General features: G+C 37.8%; 3 protein-coding genes across 6 annotated transcripts; 2 read left to right on the top strand and 1 right to left on the bottom strand.

Moving 5' to 3' along the window:
• The first annotated feature begins 5028 nt into the window (after positions 1–5028).
• nfe2 (nuclear factor, erythroid 2) lies at positions 5029–10588 on the top strand. 2 transcript variants are annotated; one of them, XM_028000691.1, is made up of 5 exons: positions 5029–5221; positions 6487–6670; positions 6757–6829; positions 6941–7078; positions 9041–10588. In XM_028000691.1, the coding sequence occupies exons 3-5, from the start codon at positions 6782–6784 to the stop codon at positions 10286–10288; spliced, it is 1434 nt and encodes a 477-aa protein (XP_027856492.1). In that variant the 5' UTR covers positions 5029–5221; positions 6487–6670; positions 6757–6781; the 3' UTR covers positions 10289–10588. The 2 variants fall into 2 exon arrangements, with proteins under 2 accessions (XP_027856492.1, XP_027856409.1); XM_028000608.1 differs by lacking the exon at positions 6487–6670.
• Positions 10411–13960, bottom strand: hnrnpa1b (heterogeneous nuclear ribonucleoprotein A1b). 3 transcript variants are annotated; one of them, XM_028000824.1, is made up of 11 exons: positions 13811–13960; positions 13214–13330; positions 12996–13142; positions 12689–12899; positions 12454–12600; positions 12312–12359; positions 12098–12238; positions 11871–12017; positions 11727–11793; positions 10603–11562; positions 10411–10527 (listed from the first exon to the last, which is right to left on the bottom strand). In XM_028000824.1, the coding sequence occupies exons 1-9, from the start codon at positions 13820–13822 to the stop codon at positions 11735–11737; spliced, it is 1029 nt and encodes a 342-aa protein (XP_027856625.1). In that variant the 5' UTR covers positions 13823–13960; the 3' UTR covers positions 10411–10527; positions 10603–11562; positions 11727–11734. The 3 variants fall into 3 exon arrangements, with proteins under 3 accessions (XP_027856625.1, XP_027856706.1, XP_027856797.1); XM_028000905.1 differs by having other exon boundaries at positions 10603–10655; XM_028000996.1 differs by lacking the exon at positions 11727–11793 and having other exon boundaries at positions 10603–10655; positions 11828–12017.
• Positions 13961–14977: 1017 nt separating this feature from the next.
• cbx5 (chromobox homolog 5 (HP1 alpha homolog, Drosophila)) lies at positions 14978–19886 on the top strand. The gene is made up of 5 exons (XM_028001097.1): positions 14978–15143; positions 15673–15853; positions 16002–16227; positions 17367–17467; positions 18576–19886. The coding sequence occupies exons 2-5, from the start codon at positions 15723–15725 to the stop codon at positions 18715–18717; spliced, it is 600 nt and encodes a 199-aa protein (XP_027856898.1). The 5' UTR covers positions 14978–15143; positions 15673–15722; the 3' UTR covers positions 18718–19886.
• The last annotated feature ends 1652 nt before the right edge of the window (positions 19887–21538 follow it).

Below are 21538 nucleotides of genomic sequence, written 5' to 3'. Positions count from 1 at the left end.
ATGACTTCCAAATCTGGGGCAATATTCCTCAAATTGATTATTGCGTTGTAAATAATTCTCAAATTGATTAGCAAAATATTTGTTCAAATATTTATTTTATATGAGTGGCATACCAGATACAGATTAAGTTGCTTTACACAGGTTTACCAAGAAATTTATTTTATATTCTCAAACCTCATTTCAACTACGGCAAACCCTCAGTCTGTGTCACACAACAAAGTTGTTATTTGTAAAGCATCATAGCAACCAGAAATCACTCAATTTGCTGGGCTTTTTTCAGTTTTCTCCTGCTCATCAGCATCTTTTTTTTCTGGATCCTCCCACATTTAACCAACTCCAATTATCTTACTTCCCACTTCTGGGAAACGTTTGGAAAAGGCTGGCTGATGGGGATTTCCCTCTGTCTTAGTCCATAAATGACATCATTGTTTGGCCTTACAGTTAGCTCCTTTTGGATGAGTGTTTTGAGTATTACTGGAAACAAAATGTTTTACCTAAATTAATCATCTAGAGAAGTAACTGCAATGAAGCGATATAAACGTATTTGACACTTACTTATAACAGCATTGTGGTAAAGAACCATGAACCATACAGCACTATGTTTACACAGTTTAGCTGCTAAGATTTCACAATTGCCCCGAGTGGAGAGGAAACAGCATGCTGCCTTTAACTTGCTCAGAGTTTAAAGGACTTCAGATGTCATGCCCTCTCTTTTATCAAAAAATATATTGGAGTTTCTAGGTGATTGTTCAAAATACCACAGTGATAATGATGACAGGTAGAGTGGGTGATGAGTAAAACCTGAACAATAAATCAACATAAGGAAACATGCAAAGCCAGATAATGATTGTTAACTTTGCAGAGAGGTGAATATTAATTATTATTAAGGCTTACAACAAAAATCATTCAAAGAGATTTGTTATGATATATAGTTTTTCTATATAAGCCATTTATTTTTTTTATTTATTTTTTGGAAAATATGCACCTACACAGCACTATTGGAGGAAAAAAAAAATAAAAGTTGTTACAGGTCATTTTATTTTAGACAAAAGCTAGAGGTGTTTTTCACAAATATTAAACAATGCAAATTAATTACGTGAGCAGAAGTGAAGTGGTGGTAAAGTGCAGACGGCTCCCCTCTCCACTGCCTATGCCAGCGACCACAGCAGTTAGTAGTTCCCTTCCTCAGAACCAAGCGCTCCTTTTATCAGCATTAAGCAGAGCTTCCGCCAGCCAACATCCTCCTTTCCCTGCCTTCCCTCTTTGTCTGCATTACCAACCAGCTTTTGCATGCTTCACGCTCATGCATATATAAACATAAAAGTATCAATGCAGCCTCAAAGGATGAACTAGATTTTCTTTTGTCGTGAAAGTTTGTTTACCTTACAACTGTTACTTTAACGTGATTAGTGCATGAAAGAGACATTTACACAGAAAGGTCAACTGAAAGCTAGCAGAAAATAATCCAGAAATGCAATGCCGCTGTTGCAAAACTTTATCATAATGTGGACATCTTGAGATAAGCGCAGGTTTTATTGAGACATTCAGAAGAATGATGCTGCATGTTCAGGTTCCTCATTTTCTCACCTTCAAGCCGCAATAACGTTCCGAACGTCATGAGAGGTTCAGTAATGAAGGACAGAGGAATTAATCTCATTGAAATTAATTTATGTTTTCTTACACATCTTCATACGGTCTGTAGTCAAAGATTGTTACATATTTTAGTTTAAAAAGCAATCAACCGGACATCTGTGTTATGAAAGGTCAGTCTTCGCAGCAGCTATTAGTCCCCACAGTCAAGGAGGCTCCCTACAAAGCAAATAAACAACCATAAACTATGGAATGAAACATCCATCTATTCATTCATCTGTCCCTTTTCTATTTCCACTTTAAAAAAAAAAAAAATCCCATTACCAACTGTAATCATCACATACATAAAAGATAATTCTGTTTTTTTTTTATTCTTAAACCCTTAAATGAGAATTTAAGAATTTTTCTATACATATTTATTTTTACCAAGCCACATGCAAATTGGTAGGTTTAAGTAGTAAAATGTATGTTACATATGACTCAATTTAACAGAAAGCAATAATAATAGAAAAGTTTTAAAGGGATCTTAACAACAATGGAAGACAAAAAAATAGTCAAATTGCAGGTGTAATATATTCTAAAAATGCATTTTAACAGTGTTTGGAAAAATGCTGACAAAGACAAAAACTATTCGATTTAGTTCAGTTGCTAAAAAAAGATGCAAAACCTGCATTAATTTTGTGACATATGCATCAATAGCTTACGATTTGAGGTTGTAGCTAAAGCTACATAGAAAAACCTAACATAAAATAAAAATTAAAAAAACATACAAAAATTTGACACACAAAACATTCAGGGGTTCAGGGAGGTTCAACAGATCAATATTAAATTTCAGTTCATAGTTTTCTTCATGTGATCACATTTGGTGAACTGTGATGTTTCAGTTGCATAAATTTATGTTTTTCTCTTCCTGTATTCTTTGCATCAAACATATCTTGTCTATAGTCAAGTAGATAACACAAAAACTCAATTCACATAGAACTGGTGCAGTTCACTTTGGTTTTATGATTTATATTCTTTTACTGCACAGCCGTAAATATCTTTCCTGTTTATGCTGCTTCTATGACCATTGTTTCAGAATGTATAACACATTCTGTTTTGCCTCTCACGTAGCTGCTGAGACACAGTGACACACTGAGGCACAGATAAAAGATTAGATTTGATTCTATTCTATTCTAGGATTATCTTCTTAATTTTGTTTTTATAACATGGTAATATGTAACATTTCAAAATTAAGTAAAAATAATTTTCTTTAATCTTCAAACTAAAATCTGGCTTTTATTTGTTGAAGATGATTTACCATCTCTGCTTTTTATTCCCTTCCGAGAAGCTTACTCTGAAAACATTCCCATTTTGATACCACAACCCTCTGTATGAACCCATTTTGCTCGCATATGGAGTTGTTACTTTTTCCATTTGTGTCTGATAAAGTTTTTCTAGACACTAAAAGTGCAGCAGGCTACATGTTCGTTGTTCGCAGTAAATTATAAAGCCATGAAAGTGTGCTTATGATGTGTGGAAGAGACAAACAAAACGCAAGCTGCTATTTTTAGCCTTTGGTTTCAGAGACATTGGGAGAAATAAATCTTGAGTTTAGTCAACTGTGGGCAGCTGCCAACTACTCAGCCTGCTGTGTTTTTGAAGGTAAAGTAGTCTGTGAAGCAGTGAGGAGCACGAGAAGTAAACTGTGAAGGGGCCTGTGAGCTCCAGGCAGAGCTGTAAGGCAAAGATGTCAAAGACTAATTGGAGCAAACAAACACAAACTGGGAATGTGGGCGTTGACCTGGGAACCGTGTCCAGATTTCTAACCGCTGTGGTTGCAGTAATAACAGGGCATGCTGTGGCATCGGTTGAGTCAGGGGCTGGGTGCTAGGAACTTGAGTTGGGAAGTCCCTTCCTGGATTCCTGGTAGACGTTCACCTTTCTTGACTTTGTCAGCCACCTACTTTTCCTCCTCCAACTGAAAACAATGTCAGTAAAAGGTTTGTGCTTTCAGTGGGATGTTATACTGTAATCCCACTCGTGATATTAAATACATCATGATTTACTGAGAGTGTTAACTTTGCATTTCAAGTTACTCAGCTGTTGATACAAACGTATGCTATGCACATGTACTTATTCTCCAGGTTTTTCTTTTCATGAGTAATTCAAACGCCTGTTTGTGGAAATCAGAGTGAGGGATTTCCAAACCCTCAAAAATAAAGTTGTTGAAATTTAAATGTATGTGATGTAAAAATTTTGTCCCCTTGTGTATTTACGCTAAGTAGCCTGCATCAGTAATGAATCTTTACTTTGTTTTTCATCTAAAAAATAGGAACAAATTTTTCTTTAACAAATATTTTAGATTGTTGATAGTTATAGTTTTTTTCTTTTAACAATGTAGTTATTTTTGTTTTTTGGCAGAAGTAAAAGTGCATATAGCTTTTGGTTATGTTATTATGAGAGTGCATTGTTTAATTTAGCACAAGATCTCAGAGTATGTTATGGAGAAAAGTGAATAAATTATAATTTTTTTACTATGATAACCAAGTGTTTTAATACAATCATCCATCCGTTTTACATAGAACAAAACTTGATGTGATCTATCATAAACCTAGAGTAATCAGAGTTACCGTAAGACAAGGTGTTCTGTTATCAAAGACAAAAAAAATACATAAACATAACTTAGCATGGACCTTTTTGTAAGGTACAGCACAACATGACAGTAACACAAAACATAAAAAGCCTTTGTGAGTTCAGTCCTCACAATGTTTTAGATCTGGGCAATGAGGGGGATTTTTTTGTGTGGGATTTCAATGGTCACTTGCTATGTAAGACACGCTTCCCTTCATTCTTCCCCCTGCTCCTGTATCTCCCTTGGCGGTTGCTCTGCCAGATAAAGGAACAATGCAGGCTTTCTTACCTGTCGGAGGGGTGTGCATTCCAGCTCCGCTAAACTGAGTCTCAATCCTGCCTCCAACCCTCCAGTAGGGCCCTCACTGCAATGCTGCCTCTGACTCCAGGTGCTCCAAATCACACTCCTCATACCTTTTCACTTTTGGGAGGACAATGCTCTTGTGCGGTTTTGGACCGGACAGAGACATCAATGTAGCTTGTTTTTATTCTGCTTTACATCTTTGATCTAACCAGGATAGGTGTATACTTCGTTAAGAGTAAAAAAAAAAAAAAAATGCTTTATTTATTCATTTTTTAGATTTGTAAACATCTTCCTGCTTCACTGTGGACTGACAGAATAATTGCCGTGGTGTGTGCCACACTGTTGGCTTGTGGTTTCTTGTGAGGGCAAAAGGGAAATTTGAAGGTTGGGGCGCAAGTTTGAATTAAGGATACAAGAGCGCAAAGAAAAGAGAAAAAAAAGGGGGGGTGGGGGGGCGGTGTGCTGGTGTGGGTGCTTTACAGGAAGATTGCGTTTGTCTGCATCGAGCCATCCCATTTATGCTGGTGGCTGAATGTGCAGCCTAACAGTGAGGTTCACAGTAAGAGAAGAGATAGAACAAGAGGCCTCACGTGTCACACCTCTTGCCATCGTCAAAAAGGCTTTGAGTAATTTTCTTGTGCTCACCTCCAGGACTGACACATGTGTCTTTGCTGTTCCTCATCACCTGCTGAAGATGATAAAGATGTTGCTCAGGTATGTTTATTTATGTTTTCCTTCTGCTTTTAGAGAAATATTTCATTTCGATGTTCTCCAGAAATGCCATTTGAAATTTTTACATATTACATTTCTGTGTGTGTAGACATTAAAAATAAAATATTGGTGATTAGGCTGGAGAATTTTTTGTATTGAACTTATTGCATAACTGTGAAATAACAATGCTCTCCTCACAGCAAATGCAATTTCAACTGAAGGAGTACAACATTTCAATCCAAATGTTTAAATAAGTAAAACGTACTAAATAAAATGTTCTTGTTTTATGTAGGTACATTTTGATCCCACAACCAAAGAGAACAGGAAACTTGTAACAAATACAGCAACCTTTACTGTACAACATATTTGTTACAATGTCATACTTCACATTATCACACATCGTGCAATAACTTACACACGGCACTACACACTAATGCTTCAAAGAAATTATAATGATGTATATTAAAAAGTGCATATATGCTTACTTGAATTTATACATTAATGTTAAGAAAATTACAAAGCGATAAGAAGATAATAAAAATAGAATGAATGAATTTTGACTTTTTATGTTTAAGAAATCTCCACTTATACTTTTTTCAATACGTACAATTATTGCAATAAAGCACATAAAATAGTCTGTGTTTCATAATGAAACTACTAATGGTAAAATAAATAAACAAATGTTTGACTGGATAAAAATGCACAGAATTAACATATTAAATTATTTATTATTTGTAATTGTAGATGCAAATTTATATATACCTTATCTCAATAAATTATTCAATCACAATAACAAGTACCTTTGTTATTTGTACTTTAGGTAGGAAGAACATATTAGCTTACTTACTGTAATGCCAAATATGAACCGAAATTGTTTAATGTTGCATAGAAATTCAAAAATATGTATTTTTGAAAATATTTTAGAAAGCAATTTTTCAGTGGTATGGTATAGTATAGACTAATACAACTCCTTTTAACTTTTTTATTTTTTTTATATGACAAGGCAATGTTCAAGTCATACTGGTGCTCCTTACAGATTTTGTCTGCTGTTAAATAAGTAATTTATTTATTTATTGGTCATATATTTAAGACAAGGAATCCCCAAACAGTACAGTAGATGTGGCCAGCTGTTCCTGACAAACTTGGAAAGACGATTTACAGATGATCTCCTTCCATGGCGTCCAGCTAAACTTTAATAACCTGAAAATTTTGGAATAATCAAGAGCAAAATTTCCCAAACAGCCTTCTGTCCTTACTCTGTCTTTCAGAGCACGCTGTTTTCCCGCAGATTGTGTTATCAGGGCTTGGCATTGCCGCACACTGGAACAGCTGATAGGAGGAGTCAACTCAACTGAAATGAACTTTTTATGAGCTTCAAAAGAACCTACACAACACCCAAACAGTCTCTTATTTACAACTGACAGGCTACCAGATGTGTAATTTCCTTGAGATGTGCGTGGAGCAGCGTGCTGTCACCTAACAGCTCGTGGCGAGACGACAGCAGATCACTGTAACAAATAGTTATGTGTCTCCACCAGGTGGACCAGTGAACGGCTCTTCTAAATGTGCTCAACGGCCAACTATGTTCTCCCATTGAGGAGAAGCTGTGAGGTAGGTCCTGAGATGAGATGGAAAACAGGCAACTCAGTGTATGCTGTAGCCTAAAAAAGTTCAAGAATGTGTTTTGTTTATTATTACAAATATTGTGTTTTGCTATATAAGGTGGTGGCTACTCCAGGCAGGCTGTGTGGGGGGCTGTCCATGCCTGCTAATTTTAATGGAGTCAGGCCTCATGGACCGCCACAGGACATGGAGATGGACATGGCTTGGCAGGAGTTGATGGCCATCACTGAGCTCCAGGTAAAGAAAACCTCCAAAAATAATCATTGTTCTTTAGTAATCTTTTAATAACAGACGAACATGACAATTTTTCAACCCTCCAATAACATGTGATATAAAAATTTACTTTTTTTTTGCTGTACAGTTTTATTTTTACTTTTGTGACAACAAAGTGTTAAATAAATGTAAGTGAAATGGTTATTTTTTCCTTATTGACAAATAAAAATTCAGAGATCTGTACCTATGTTACAGATCTGTGAGCAAATGTGCCGCCTTGGAAAGATTAGAGAAGTATTTAGTAGTTGAAGCGGGACACGTTGAGCATGCAAAAAAAAGCGTTATTCTACATGTACAAAGTCAAATTCAATAAAAAATTTTTTTAAAACTAAGCGGTTTTGTACCTTAAATTGCTAACATTTTTTATACCTTACTTGGCATTGACATATCCATTATCAATTAAAGGTTTTATATACTAGTTTTAACTAATATGATATACATTTGCTCAACAAATTCATAAATTATAACAAAATGTCTTAACAAGAACAAAATATACACAATATTTGTGAAAATCAGTCAGGCTTTTTATTGTTTTAAAAGAAATAATCAGACAAAGAACGCAAGAAAACAGTTGCACACGCAAAGTCAAAAGGGAAGTGTAGCTTGTAGAAATGTTATTTGCAAAGCATCACAGCAACCAGCGCATTAAATCCTGCAGCGTGTCTTTAAAATGTGACAACTGCTATAGTTTTTTCCCCAAAGTGAGTTGCCTAAAACACTGTTGAAAGCCACAAAGAATTATATTAAATGCAAATATTTTTTATCACTTGCTAAAACCATAATAAGAAGTAATATTTAATGAATGAAGTTAGATGATGTACATGAGAAAGTGCACTGGTGCCTGCTTTCATGTGGTAGGAAGGCAAGGTATGGTCTGGATTATGTCACCAGTTCATTACAGAGACAATCAGCCATAAATGCAGATACATGTTAATACTTAGTGGCATTTTAGAGGACAGACGAACTTTTGATGCATATCCTGGACCATGAAGAGGCCAGAGAACCCACACATGCATGTAGAGAGCATACAAAATCTATCTAGGATGGACCCCCAGGTTGTGATTCAAACAGAGGCCCTTTTCCCTGCAAGGCAACAATTCAATTATTGGAATTGATATTGAGATATGATTAAAGTTATAAATGTCACGCATTTTATCAAATGTTTAAAACACTTTATAAATCTAATCCCTAATTTAAAATATTTGATTGATAAAGGTTGGTGCATTTGTATAAACTTTTATGAATAAAGTCCTACATGATAAAAAAAAAAAAAAAACAAACAGTACAGATCAGGATGTTTTCAAAAATTCTTATAAATGCTCCATAAATTTCACGATAAAGGTTTCCAATTACAAGAAATGAAGACATTCAGATCAAACAGTTAGTCATCGGAGAGGAAAGCAAACCAAAAAGAGCCGAGTCACTTGAAAGAAGCTACATAGTTTAGAGGTGTGATCCTGCAGCTTACAACTTTCTTCAACAAAAAAAAAAAGAGAAAAAAACAATCCAACTTGCATTTAAAATTTCATGAAATTTCAAGAGGTTGGTACGGGATGCAATTTTAGGTATTTGCGTCAGTGATATTTATCTTGTTTAACAAAATGTGTTGTAATCTGAAATCACAACATAATTTAAAGGGCCAACGTGGCGCTAAATAATTAAAGAAAATATTCAATTTCCTTTCAGCAATTTTCAAAAATACTATTTTAACATTTTTTAATAGAACTTCATATGATAAAGTAATCCATACATCCTCAAATAAGGTGAAAATTTGACATATTTCCAAAATGAAACTATTAAATCATCTTGCTGATGAGTTACAATAAAACATTATACATTATTTTATAGATCAGGCAGGATTGTATAGCCGAGGGTGAAAACTGCGTAGTTCTGCTTGCCTTTAATAACTCTGCTCTTTTATTACAGGAATTCGAAGTCCAAAGTGGAAACTCCTACGAAGCTGCACATTATCAATCCATGCAGCCCATCACCCCCGCTGGAGAGTTTGGGATGACTCAGTCCCATTCAGAACCTCCTCCTGCTGCTGCCTGTGAGCTGAGCACTGCTGACACTTACGAGGGATGTTACTCTGAAGACGTTCCTGCCTGCCATCGTCTCAACAACAACACAGATGCGGTGTATGGAAATGCAGATTCACAGCTGCCTCACAGAATGCTTCCCATCTCCTCCCACGCTCAGCCGTCTCTTATAAACATGGCAGGTACCGCTCAGGGCCATAGAAGGCCAAACACCAGCATCTCTCAGGGGTTAAGTCGACACATGCTGTGGACTACGCTGGGGCAAAACGCCCATGTTCGCTCTGGGGATGATCTGGAATCAGATTCAGGTCTCTCACTGGGATCCAGCCCACCTTTGGCTTCTCCAGACAATCCTGTCGGGGGTGGACCAGGTTACCAAAATATTGATATGGGAACACAATATAGTGATTGTGAACCAGAAAGCATGACTGAGCATGGCAGAAGAGGCCACATACATTATCCAATGGACTATCAGAGTCAAACTCTCCCATATCTACACTCAGGTGGACACGCACCTTACTTTTCACCTCAACCCAGTTACTCTCATTCACAAACTTGTTCTGTGAATCCTCGACCTCTGAAACAGCCCGACCTATACGGCAATGCAACAGTGACCAGCAGAGGGAGCTCATACAGCATGCACACAAAGTCACAAGGCAGCAGCTCCTCTCCTGCTCCTCTGAGCAGAGATGAGCGCAAGGCTGTGGCTCTGAAGATTCCCTTCCCCTTGGATAAAATCATCAATCTCCCTGTGGATGACTTCAATGAGCTCCTGACACAGTACACTTTGACAGACACTCAACTCGCACTGGTCAGAGACATTAGGCGCAGAGGAAAGAACAAGGTGGCGGCCCAGAACTGCAGGAAGAGGAAGCTGGAGAGCATTGTTCACTTGGAGAGAGAGCTGAACCACCTGCAGGCCCAAAGAGAACATCTGGCACAGGAGCGGCTGGAGTTCCAACGCAGCTTGACTTTCATCAAATGCCGACTCACAGACCTCTACAAGGAAGTTTTCTCTCATTTACGAGATGAAGACGGCCAGCCTTACTCCATAGATGAATATTCTTTACAACAAACTCCTGATGGAAGTATTTATTTGGTACCTCATTCAATGGATAAGAGAGACCAGTGTTAAACTATTTCAGTCCAGCAAGTGGACTAAACAACTTGCTTGTGATTTTTGCAACAGTTTGAGTAAACTTGCCAAAAGTAACTGTAAACATTTTCTGCTCCTTAAAAATGACTGAAACCAAACTATTTAAAATGTATTAAAGTTTATTTAAAAAGAGATGTAAAAAAAATAAAAATAGAAATCTGCACTCCAGTCTTCAATGAAGTTAAAACACTTCTGCATTGCACAACTGTCCAGTTAACCTGTTGGGAAACAAAATGTTTTGTCATTTTGTTACAATAAAAAATGCAAATGTCAATACAAGCCTTCCTTTGTACCTGTGAGTCATTGTCATGGAAATGAAGTCACATTTCAGGGACCATAAAGTTTTCTGAAAAAAGTAGAAAAATGAGTTAAAAAAATAGCAATGCTTCATTTTCTGTTATAAATGCATGCAACAGATTTGACCTCCACTCACAATTACAGAGGTCAATTTTACCATCAACACTGAAGCAAATACAAACTTAAGTTTACGCCATTGGTGGCTATATAACTGACTTCCAGCTACGATTCAAAGGTTAGATTTACTAGCAGTAGTTGAGAAGTCTGGTCTTACCTACGGTCAGCATTTAAGCCCTTTGGTAGCTGCTGTCAGCTAGCCTCAGGACTCTGTTCTCACTCTCCCCTGCTTCAATGATCCTGGCGATGGCTTTGCTACTTCTCTCCCTCAGCTTGCTCCCATGGCTAGCCTCAGACTTTGCATGTAAGCTAGCATCCTCCAGATGATCTTTGTTGAAATCAGGGTAGAGTTTGTACCAAGTGATGGCCTCTTTATGATGATAGCATCTGTCCACAACTCCTCAACCACAATGGTAGATAGTGATCTTCTCCCTTCCCAAATGCCTCACATTCAGAATTGTCCTCATCCCCACTCTGCATCTAGTAATGCACCCTCCCTTACCCGAACCACTAAAGAATCTAACAAGACTTAAAAAAACTGAAAGGTGTTTTATTTCAGATTGATTTGATGCAGTTACAAATAAAAGCCAGACTTAAAAGATAAACATAAAACCCTCATTGGAATGCTTTTTTCATAAACACATTTTGATGAAAGAAAAACAGAAGACACAAAAGTTTAATTGAAGGCCCTCCATGATTTATCTACTGTACATCTCTTCTTGTAGCAGCTGTAACCTGCCACAACTGTTTGGCTGAGCAGATTTAGGAGGTAAACCTGCAGCTGCCCTGTCACTTCGCTTGCTCTCCTCTCCTTGCTCTCCTCTCCTAAGTACTCAGTCCTGTTGAACAATATGGAACAACATTGTTAACTATGCACTGACTTTGTACGACCTGACGTCCAGAGTGTATTTGCTTTACGTTATCTCTACTCAAATATTTCCTGCAATGACAAACTCTGGTTTTCTGGCAAAATACAAACTGAAATACATGGACAGAGGCTTACCACTTATTCTAAAATCGTCCTGGGCGGCCATAGCCACCGGGATTGTTAGAGCCACCTCCGTAGCCACCTGAAAAATCAAGACATCAGAAGCTCGGTAGTACCTGTGCTAAACTTGTTCCAGCTGCATCCCCTCTGGAGGCTTACCAAAGCTCCTGCCGCCGCCGCCACCACCGCCGCCGCCGCCGCCAAAGTTGTTCTTCATTGGGCCAAAGTTAGAGGCCTGGGGGTCATAATGGCCCATGTTGTTGTAGTTACTCCCACCGCCGCCGCCACCACCTCCTCCACAGTTACCTGAGATTAAAAATCCATGTCAAAGAAACTACAGCCTAAATAAATGTAAAAAGGTCAATTCAAAAGTCATGACTATTTACCATAACCGTTGCTGTCATAACTGTTTCCACCGTAGCCTCCGCCGCCACCTCCACCACCACCACCCTGGTTATAGCCCTGGTTATAACCTCTGTTGCCGCCGTTGTTATAGCCGCCAGGACCACCAGGACCCCCTCCGTAACCTATGACACAACAGTTTTACTAGCCAGTAACCTAAAAAACACACAATGTCTATTTAAACAATAAAATACTTACCACCATCATTCCAGTTATTAGGACCATCTCCATATCTGCCCCTACCTCCTAGGATAAAAGAAAAACCATGTGAATTCTACATTTAAGGTTATATATTATAATTACCATCACAGCAACATAACTGTTTGCTTACAAGCCCTACCCTGGTTGAAGCCTCTGTCGTAATCATATGGCCTCCCCCCGCTGTTGCGCCCTCCTCTCATTCCCATTCCTACACTCTGCATTTCCTGCTTGGTAAGGGCCTTCCTCACTTCACAGTTGTGAGAGTTGATTGTGTGATATTTCTGAACTATATAGAAGACAAAAAGAATTTAGTACAGCCACATAAATTAAACATAAAACTGCAAAAAAATAAAATAAAGAAGACATGTACTTACTGACAATCCTATCCACTGAATCATGGTCATCAAACGTGACAAAAGCGAAACCCCTCTTCTTTCCAGTGTTGCGGTCGGTCATGATATCAATGACCTCGATTTTGCCGAACTGCTGGAAGTAATCCCTAAGGTGCGACTCCTCTGTGTCTTCTTTGATGCCTCCCACAAAGATTTTCTTGACCGTTACATGAGCACCTGGACGGTTTGAGTCCTTAAGAGTAAAAGTAATAATGATATTAAAATAATAATTTTCATAGTTATTTACAGATCACAGCAAGTTTTGAAATGCATTTTGTGCAACACACACCTCTCTAGAAACTGCACGCTTAGGCTCCACGACCCTTCCGTCCACTTTGTGGGGACGGGCAGACATGGCAGCATCAACTTCCTGCACTGACGAATATGTAACAAAGCCGAAACCCCTGGACCTCTTGCTGTTGGGGTCTCTCATGACCTAAAGGTAGAAATTGTTATTCACTAAAACGTAGCTTTCTCTAAGTAAGGGACAAATAAACAGACACTTACCACACAGTCTGTAAGGGACCCCCATTGTTCAAAATGAGCCCGCAGGCTCTCATCTGTTGTCTCAAAGCTCAGGCCTCCAATGAACAGCTTGCGGAGCTGCTCCGGCTCACGTGGGACCTGAAGCAGAAAAAAAGGTAGCCGATCATGTAAAGTGTTATTAACCGTGATTTAATAAGTATAAACAATGCTTTTGTCCTTCAGCTCCCTCCCAACCCCCACTTTTCACTAAGCAGCTAAAATCGGAGGAGGGATCTGCCGCCATTAAAGCATGACTACTGAATTACATTAAATACTACATCTTGAACGCAGTCATTACACGTAAACCCCATCAGTGTGTTGTTTCATTACTTCTTAAACGAATTTGATAGTTACGTTTCTTAAGAACATAAACTTAAGTACCGTAAGAAGCTGGACAAACGAACAAAAGAGCACGAGGCCCGGATGCTATAAAATGGCGGCTCCACTGTGGAGGAAAACCGTAGCAGACGCTGCGTTCGCGATCCAAACACAGCCACCAAATTGAAACTTAAGACTCGTCTAAACGCTAACAACAATAATTTCTGAGTTATAATGGGTGGAAAAATGCATTAAACTTACGTCTTTTGACATCTTGCAGGTTTATCCTTGAAGACTCCTCGTAAAACGACCGCAGAGCAGAATTCTGCGTCAGGCGCGATCCGACTCCTCCTGGATAGTAGAATAAATAGGGAAAGTTACGCCTCTTCTACTCTGCCATTGGGTGGTAGTTCCCGCTATGGCTCTTAGAGTCTTACATCGGACTTTGATAGGTCTAAACGCTGTCAATCACTATGAACAGCCAATCACGAGACAGGATACGTGTTTTATTCATGTTTAAGGAAAAGAAAAATATTGACCATTAAAATAGTTTGTAGACTCAAAGCAGTTACAATTACAGATTTTATTCCGAGATTGATTTAGCGTACTTAGTTTTTATGTATGCGTTATAAAAGATTGGCAGATGTAAATGGCCACATAGGTGAAAAGAGTTAGGAAGACCCTTGTTTATTCCAACGAACAAAAAGGACATTCAGAATACGGGGACACTATCCAATGTGAATCCCACTAAAATAAACGAGGGAATGCAAAATAGACCCAGCAACCATCCAGGGCTACTAAACTTGCAACATGACCACTTCTGAATAGAATAGAATAGAATTCAACTTTATTGTCATTGCACTGTCACAAGTACAAGCAACGAGATGTAGTTTGCATCTATCCAGAAGTGCTCTACGAGATATAATATTACAGATGTACAAGACTATGTATGTATGGACTATAAGGGGTTATAGCAAGAGATATAGATATTGTGTATAAATATAAATATGGGAGCTATATGCACAGATTATACAGAATATATAAGAATGTTAGGGAATGGATTATAGATAAATAATAATACAGGTTGTATGCGTGTGTGAAGAAAACAGTCCGTTTGTTGTTGTTATCTTCTTTTAAACGAAGAAATAAAATTGCTGTGTATATAAGAGTAACCAGATGAAAGAAATGACTTTAGGAAATGGTCAAAGAGAGGCAAAGTTTATAGTGAGATGTATTATTAAGATTTAAATAAAAATTAAACTCGACCATGAAACGACGAACAGAACATAAAAAACGTATTATAAGGGTAAAAATGTAACTATGCATGGTATCTAAAAAAAAATAGAACTTATATAGAACTTTGCAAAAGCACTCCAAGAAGAAAAAAAATTAAAAAGGAACACGTTATCGAAAAGGGGGCGGGTACATTCATTGTGCGCCTTAACGCGCGCTTTTTCTGCGCACAGCACCTTTTATGTGTCCAAGCTAGATGCTAAAGTAGCCTTTGCGTTTGGCCTCTTTCTGCTGCTTCACAATAGACGGTGTACTTTGCTGCTGTTAAGGGCTGAAAAACGCTGTCTCTTCCACCCGGACGGTAAGAAACACGTTCTTCATGAGCGTGACTTGTGCTGTTGCAAGTATAGATTTGTGGTTTGATGTCTGAAGTCAACGTGTTTGTTTAAATGTTAGCTTGTCGGGCTATACGACAAGCTAACACGGGTTGGGTTAGCTCACGACTGCATCATGCCTCGTTTCAATGTGCACTTTATGTGCTAATGTCTTGATGCTATCTGACCCATTTCTCTTTTAGGAAGGTATGTTTGGGGTAGAAAAATCATTTTTCTCGATTTCGGCTACTCTCTTCATCGAGTTTTCACCATATTTAGCATGTTGCAGACTGACCTAACTACAATGAGACGCTTGCTTTCGTTTGTAAATCATAACAAAAAGAGTGTATGAGTGGTCGACTAAGAATTCATTCGCGCATCATGTGTTATATCTAGAGGGTTTTTTTTTTTTTTTTTTTTACAATTTTACAACAATATATGTTTGAATGTGTTTTTAATACCGATACGAGTCATATTTTGCTAAACCATTGCCCTGTTTATTTTCCTTTTGAACAGGGAAGTATCGACGACTTGAGACAACGTGTTGCTAATCTCCGAACAGTGCCATGGGCAAAAAGTCTCGCGACGAAGAATCCTCATCCTCTGACGAGGAAGAATATGTTGTGGAGAAGGTGCTGGACAGGAGGGTGGTGAAAGGCAGGGTGGAGTTCTACCTGAAATGGAAAGGATACTCGGAGTAAGTACAAAAAAAAAAAAAAAAAACAACGGCCAGAAACAGAAAATGCACATGATGTGCAGTTTTGATTTTTGAGACAGTTTATGAAATAGTGTCAAAATACTATCGCAACCCTTACCAGTACTGATTTTCTGTGATATTTTTGCAGCAAGCACAACACATGGGAGCCGGAGAAAAATCTGGACTGTCCTGAGCTAATATCAGAGTTCATGAAGACCTACAAGAAAGGCAGCACTGGTAGTGCTACACCAAGTAGCGGGGCCAGCAAATCCACCACTGGCCCCTCGGGGCGCTCCAAAGAATCCGGCAGCTCCAAGAAGAGGAGCTCTGATGATGATGAGGAGGGTAGTAGCAAGCCCAAGAAAAAGAAAGAGGTACATAGTACGTTTTATATGCACAAATCAATGCAACATATTGGGTAATTTAGGTTGAGTCTGATTTGATACATCAGCATATGTGGGATTGGCACCTTTGTGGTTCACAGGGGAGTCAAATGTAGCTTTTTGTTCTGAATTAATCTCTTCATTTAGAGATTTGTGATTTATGGGTTAGGCATCTCTTAATTTAACTGACTCTAGTTCTTAATGTAAATTTACCAACGGATCAGTATGGTATCAGTTTTTTGTGCGTCTCTCGATGTGAAATCTTGAAATGGACCATTCAGTTCAGTTGGTTCACTCAAATAATTCCATTTGACTTTTTTAGCAAGCATACCTGTTCTGGAAAGCTTCTTAAATTTAGTGTTGTGTAAAATAAACTTTTTTTTTAAAGCCTTGCATCATGTTATGTTGTTCCCTCATCAAAAACGCACCTTGAGTGTTGCCTTGTTTTTTGTTTTGTTTTCATGCATGTTTGAGAAATACTTGAATCTCTCATGGCAACCATTCAGGTGTGAAAAATGTAAGGGGGGGGGGATCGAGTGTTGCCTTCAAATACCAAATTTCCAAGCTTCCACCTCAGAGTGCTCCCCCTCCATCTCGACTGCCCCCAGTCAGCTCCTTCAAACTATCCAGCAGCAATTAGTAAAAACCTAGTGGAACCTCACGTCAGCCGAGTTCATTATAGCAGCTACTTTTTCGTGCAATCCTGGTAAAAACGTTGTTAAATTGTTAACAGAGGAGTGACGTTGTGATGACTTTCTGAAGGCAGAGTGTCAGAGCAAGTTTCTTAAAGAGACAGAGGCCCAATTTAAAGGCATTACCAGGACACATTTTGTTTGTCGTATTTGATAGTTACAGTATTTTTTATAATGACTGATTGCAACATATTTACTTGATTTTGCTACAAAATGCCACTGTGTGGCTGGAAAACACATAACACTGCCCCTCTGAAGTGCAGTTAAGCGTTACCTTGGATATCACTACGATCTAAGATGAACATTTATCGAAATGTCATGCAAAACAAAAAAATCTTGGTCAGTCCATTTAATGTTATCCTTTTTCAGAAAACAGATATAAATTCAAATAATTCTAACATCTCTAGTTTTCAACTGTATTATTTTTATTTATTTCAGGATGAAATCCTTGTTGCACGTGGCTTTGAGAGGGGGCTTGAGCCAGAGAAGATCATAGGAGCGACTGACTCATGTGGAGACTTAATGTTTCTCATGAAATGGTAAGTTTTGTTGATCATGTTATCCATATTCTTTGGAAGCCTTTGTATTGTTAAGATTACTCCATTCCTTTGGGATTCATTTAGATAAAAGTCCATTTTGCAGTTAAACTGTCTGATTAGATGTTGTCTTGGCCATTTTGTTTCTGCTTGGACAAGCCATTCAAGCAATCTTTGGGTGACTGGAGAATTAGCACAATATGTCTGACTGAAATCCTTAATCCCAACAAAAATGAGTGACAAACTTAGCATTTCTTAGCAAAGGGTTTGACCTAAAGTAGACCTGCTGCAATGAAAAAAAAAATAGACTTGTTTTGAAAGACATGTTTTCCATAAAATTTCTAACCCTAAAACAACTACTGATTCAAAATCAAGGCCCAAGATTTTTTAAATTCTTCTTTCATTACAAAACATTTATTCTAAGAGGACTTGTGATGTGGCTGATGAGATCCTAAGGGGTTCTTTTTGTTTTGGTCTTTGTTTTTTGTTTTTTTATCTTCCAGGATATTACTTGTTTGAGATTTGCAGACTTAATTCTGGTGTACAGGTGTAAAGGCTTGGGATGCTTACTATGTCATTACTTATTACTAGCATAAAATGGCTTTCTAGCTATATAAACAGTAAGCCAGTTTATAAAGCTTTGTGTTTGCATATTATCTCAGTTGTTACATGTTGTACATCTTCATTCATGCTTGGGCATGTCCCGTTTCCATGGTGATGTCTCTACTACACTATTTCATTATAAGTGATAGTTGATGAGGAAAATAAAATCTTCAGAACTTTGTAAAGAAACGTACATTTTGGGTGTGAACTCGGACACTCGATTCTTGTAGGGTTGACTCCAGTGGCTTCATAGGAGAGTATTATTGATACACACTTATCAGCACAGATGTTGATGCGATATCTCAGAACATGAGCCTAAGGCTTTATCTGATGGTTATGGTGTGTGTCTCTTTTTGTTGTTGTATTAAGGTCAATCGTATGTCGTAAATTCAGAAGCACCTTATGTATTAAACTGAAGTGAAACTTTCACATCTACAATTGTAAATGTGCCTAGTGAGCATCGTGGTGATCTGGTACAGTGCATATAACTTACAATTATCCCTTTCAGGAAAGATTCTGATGAGGCTGATCTCGTGCTCGCCAAGGAGGCCAATCATAAGTGCCCACAGATAGTCATAGCCTTTTACGAGGAGCGTCTGACCTGGCATGAAGACAGCGACAAGAAGGAGAAGGATGCCGTCAGCGCGTGAGTTTTCAAGAGGAAAAGCTCCACTGCAGGGACAACCTTGAGTCAGACATTTTTTTTCCCACACCTGAAACCTCCCTCATCTTTCACCTGTACCATGTCCAGTGATGACACAAAGACAGCAGACACGGTTGTTTCCTCCATCCATGTCCCCATCGGAGCACAATGGGCCCCAGACTGCTGAGGGGGTAGGGGGCTCCTACTAAAAAGAAGCTGTAGTGGTTGTGGGTGATTTGCTAATGGGGAAAGATTCTACTGTTCTTGTCTTTGTCTTGATGAACGTTTTTTATTATCTTAGCATATGTTTTTAGAACAAAAAGGATGAGATTATAGCAGTGAGGAATATGTAACTGTAACTTTAAGAGACTGAATCCTTTAAAAAAAAAATTGTCATTGGAGATATGGAGCAAACTGTATTACCTGTTGACTACCATTCTAAACATTAATTGTTACTGGTCAATGTCCCCCGTACTAAATCCACCTTAGCTTTTATATTTGTGACGCTGCCACCGGAGTGTTTTCTTGACTGCATAATTTCTTCCTTTTTGAGAGCTGTTTTTAATCATGTAGTTTTTGAGAGTTTTCTTTTTTGTTATTCTTGTCATGTCTACCAAAATACAGCTTCTAAGTCTGAAGAAACGTTTTTTTCTGCATAGTGACTTTATTTTTTTCCTTCTTATGTTTCCAGTTATTCTCATGTGATTTTTAATTTTGTTACACTATTATCTGATAAAGTACAATAAAATGTTTTACTCACTTTTGATTTATTTTCTTTTTTTTTCTCCAGCTGAAGTCTCAAGTTAAGAAAATATTTAATGGTTGGACAATCTTGACCATATTCAAGAATTGAAATGGTTCAGACATTATTGGAGTTTGCCACCTAGTGGCAGCTAAATGTAAACTACTTTGAGATCAATGTTGGGGTCACTGAATGTTTTGTTTTTATGGCGACTCATTACTAATTGGAGAAGACATGGAGGTTGGTTGAAGTATGTCTTTAATGGTAATGGCATATATATGGGCAAGTCGGATGTTTTTGTATTAGGCGTTGACGATTTTTATCTAATGGGTGCTAAAAACCAGCAGTTTGATTTTTAAAAATTTATGCTGTTTGGTTTTCTGTTAAAAGTTTGCTCTGTTCTCCAGCATGGAAAGTTTGGACCAAATGTTTAGCATAATTTTCCTTGTAAGGGAAAGGAGTTTGTATTCCCTTGCAGTTCACTTCCTTTTTCTTTTTTTTTATTTCCCCCAAATCTCAAAAACTTAGTCATTTTTGCCATTTTTTAAAAAGAAGTAAACGTTTGTGTGAAATATCAGTATGTGTATAGTAGCACCCTTTAATAAACATTTTCAGTGTTGAAGTTGCTGTCAGTAAGTTTTTGTTCCGTAGGTTAAATTTAATTTGACAAAGGACTACATGGCAGCTTATAGGTGCATCTTAATAAATTAGAATATTGAACCAGTGATTTGTTTCGGTAATGGTAAAATGGGGTTATGGATCAAAACTACTTCAAGAAGTTGTTTTTAAATGTGCTGATTTTCAGTTGAGAACAATTTTTTTTTTAAGAATACTACATGAGCTTAAAATATGTCAATGCCTACAAAATTACAAACACTACTGATCTGACTTGTAGAGATTTACACCCTTCAGAAAGGGTAAGTCACAAAAGGCTACTAAAGGAACTGTATCCAAGAAGAAATGGAACATGGTGTTGAGGGATTTGTGAAGCAAAACTCATTAGACTCTGAGGAAGATTTGCAAAAAAAATAAACTGCAGCTAAATTCAGTGATTCAAACAGCTGCCTCTCACCAAAGTATCCAGGATCTGGACCATAACTAGCACTTTCTTTGTGTTAAGCCACAAATGAACTAATGACCATGTTTGGAGCATAATGCCCAAACTAAGGAGAAAGACTGGGTGTTCTGAGTGTTCCAAAATTGTCTTTTTACATTAAATTAAGGTTCCAGAGTTTTAAAGAACAGTGGAAATGGAGAAACTTCAACCTAATTCAAATCAGTTTATTTATATAGCTTCTATTCACAACAAATGTCACTTCAAAGCACTTTTGCTTCAAAGTGACATGCACAATCAAAAATGGCAATTCAATCACATACAGTACAATTGATTGTAATTATGAAACAGTACAGCAAGCTCAATTAACTATTCAAAGTAGTTTAAAAAGTTTCTATCTAAGGAAACCCAGCAGACTTCAGCACATTGACTTGCAGCATTCAATCATCCTGGATGACCATGTAGTGACAGCAGAAAATCGCTTGTATTGTGCTGTTGACTTTACAGCAATCCCTCATACCCAGGGGCACCACCAGGAATCTTGGGCCCCCTGACAAAAAATTTAATTGGGCCCCCCCATGCAGCTGCTGTTACAATTTTTTGAGTCTATCTGACCTATCAAAAGCGTTACAATTTTAAAGGCTTGCAACTGAATTGCTTTCTTTGGTCCAATACTGATAACAGTCTACATACAGCATGCAAGGAGGTTGCTTACATTTTTTGTATTAGTTTTAGCTTACTGAAATGTCTCTCCCCACAAGCAACAGTCAAAAGCAACGTGCAAAATACACATAAAGGAATCCAGACTCCTCAAAAAATTCTATGTAGTTGCATTTTATTCAAGCTGCAGTATGTCATTTTTATAAAAAATATGTGTCTTCCATATTTGTTATAGCTTATTTGTTAAAGTCACCATGTCCTGACAGTTTGTTATGAGATAGATAATCTGTGAAAAGATCAATCTCCTCCCCCTCCTCCCTGAACTACTATTACTGGCTAAAGTAATACAACGTTCCGGCCACAACAACCAAT

The sequence above is a fragment of the Xiphophorus couchianus genome, chromosome 1, assembly GCF_001444195.1.
Source record: "Xiphophorus couchianus chromosome 1, X_couchianus-1.0, whole genome shotgun sequence".
Lineage (NCBI taxonomy): Eukaryota > Metazoa > Chordata > Actinopteri > Cyprinodontiformes > Poeciliidae > Xiphophorus > Xiphophorus couchianus.
The sequence above is the reverse complement of the archived record's forward strand: the minus strand, read 5'-3'. Positions and strand labels throughout refer to the sequence as shown.

Coding starts and splice junctions, on each gene's coding strand:
- nfe2 (XM_028000608.1), top strand. CDS start 6,782: ATGTGCTCAACGGCCAACTATGTTCTCCCATTGAGGAGAAGCTGTGAG. Junction 6,830..6,940: donor CATTGAGGAGAAGCTGTGAG/GTAGGTCCTGAG, acceptor TTGCTATATAAG/GTGGTGGCTACTCCAGGCAG. Junction 7,079..9,040: donor TGGCCATCACTGAGCTCCAG/GTAAAGAAAACC, acceptor CTTTTATTACAG/GAATTCGAAGTCCAAAGTGG.
- hnrnpa1b (XM_028000824.1), bottom strand. Junction 12,900..12,995: donor AGCGTGCAGTTTCTAGAGAG/GTGTGTGTTGCA, acceptor TTTACTCTTAAG/GACTCAAACCGTCCAGGTGC. Junction 12,360..12,453: donor CGACAGAGGCTTCAACCAGG/GTAGGGCTTGTA, acceptor CTTTTATCCTAG/GAGGTAGGGGCAGATATGGA.
- cbx5 (XM_028001097.1), top strand. CDS start 15,723: ATGGGCAAAAAGTCTCGCGACGAAGAATCCTCATCCTCTGACGAGGAA. Junction 16,228..17,366: donor AGCCCAAGAAAAAGAAAGAG/GTACATAGTACG, acceptor TATTTATTTCAG/GATGAAATCCTTGTTGCACG. Junction 17,468..18,575: donor TTAATGTTTCTCATGAAATG/GTAAGTTTTGTT, acceptor TATCCCTTTCAG/GAAAGATTCTGATGAGGCTG.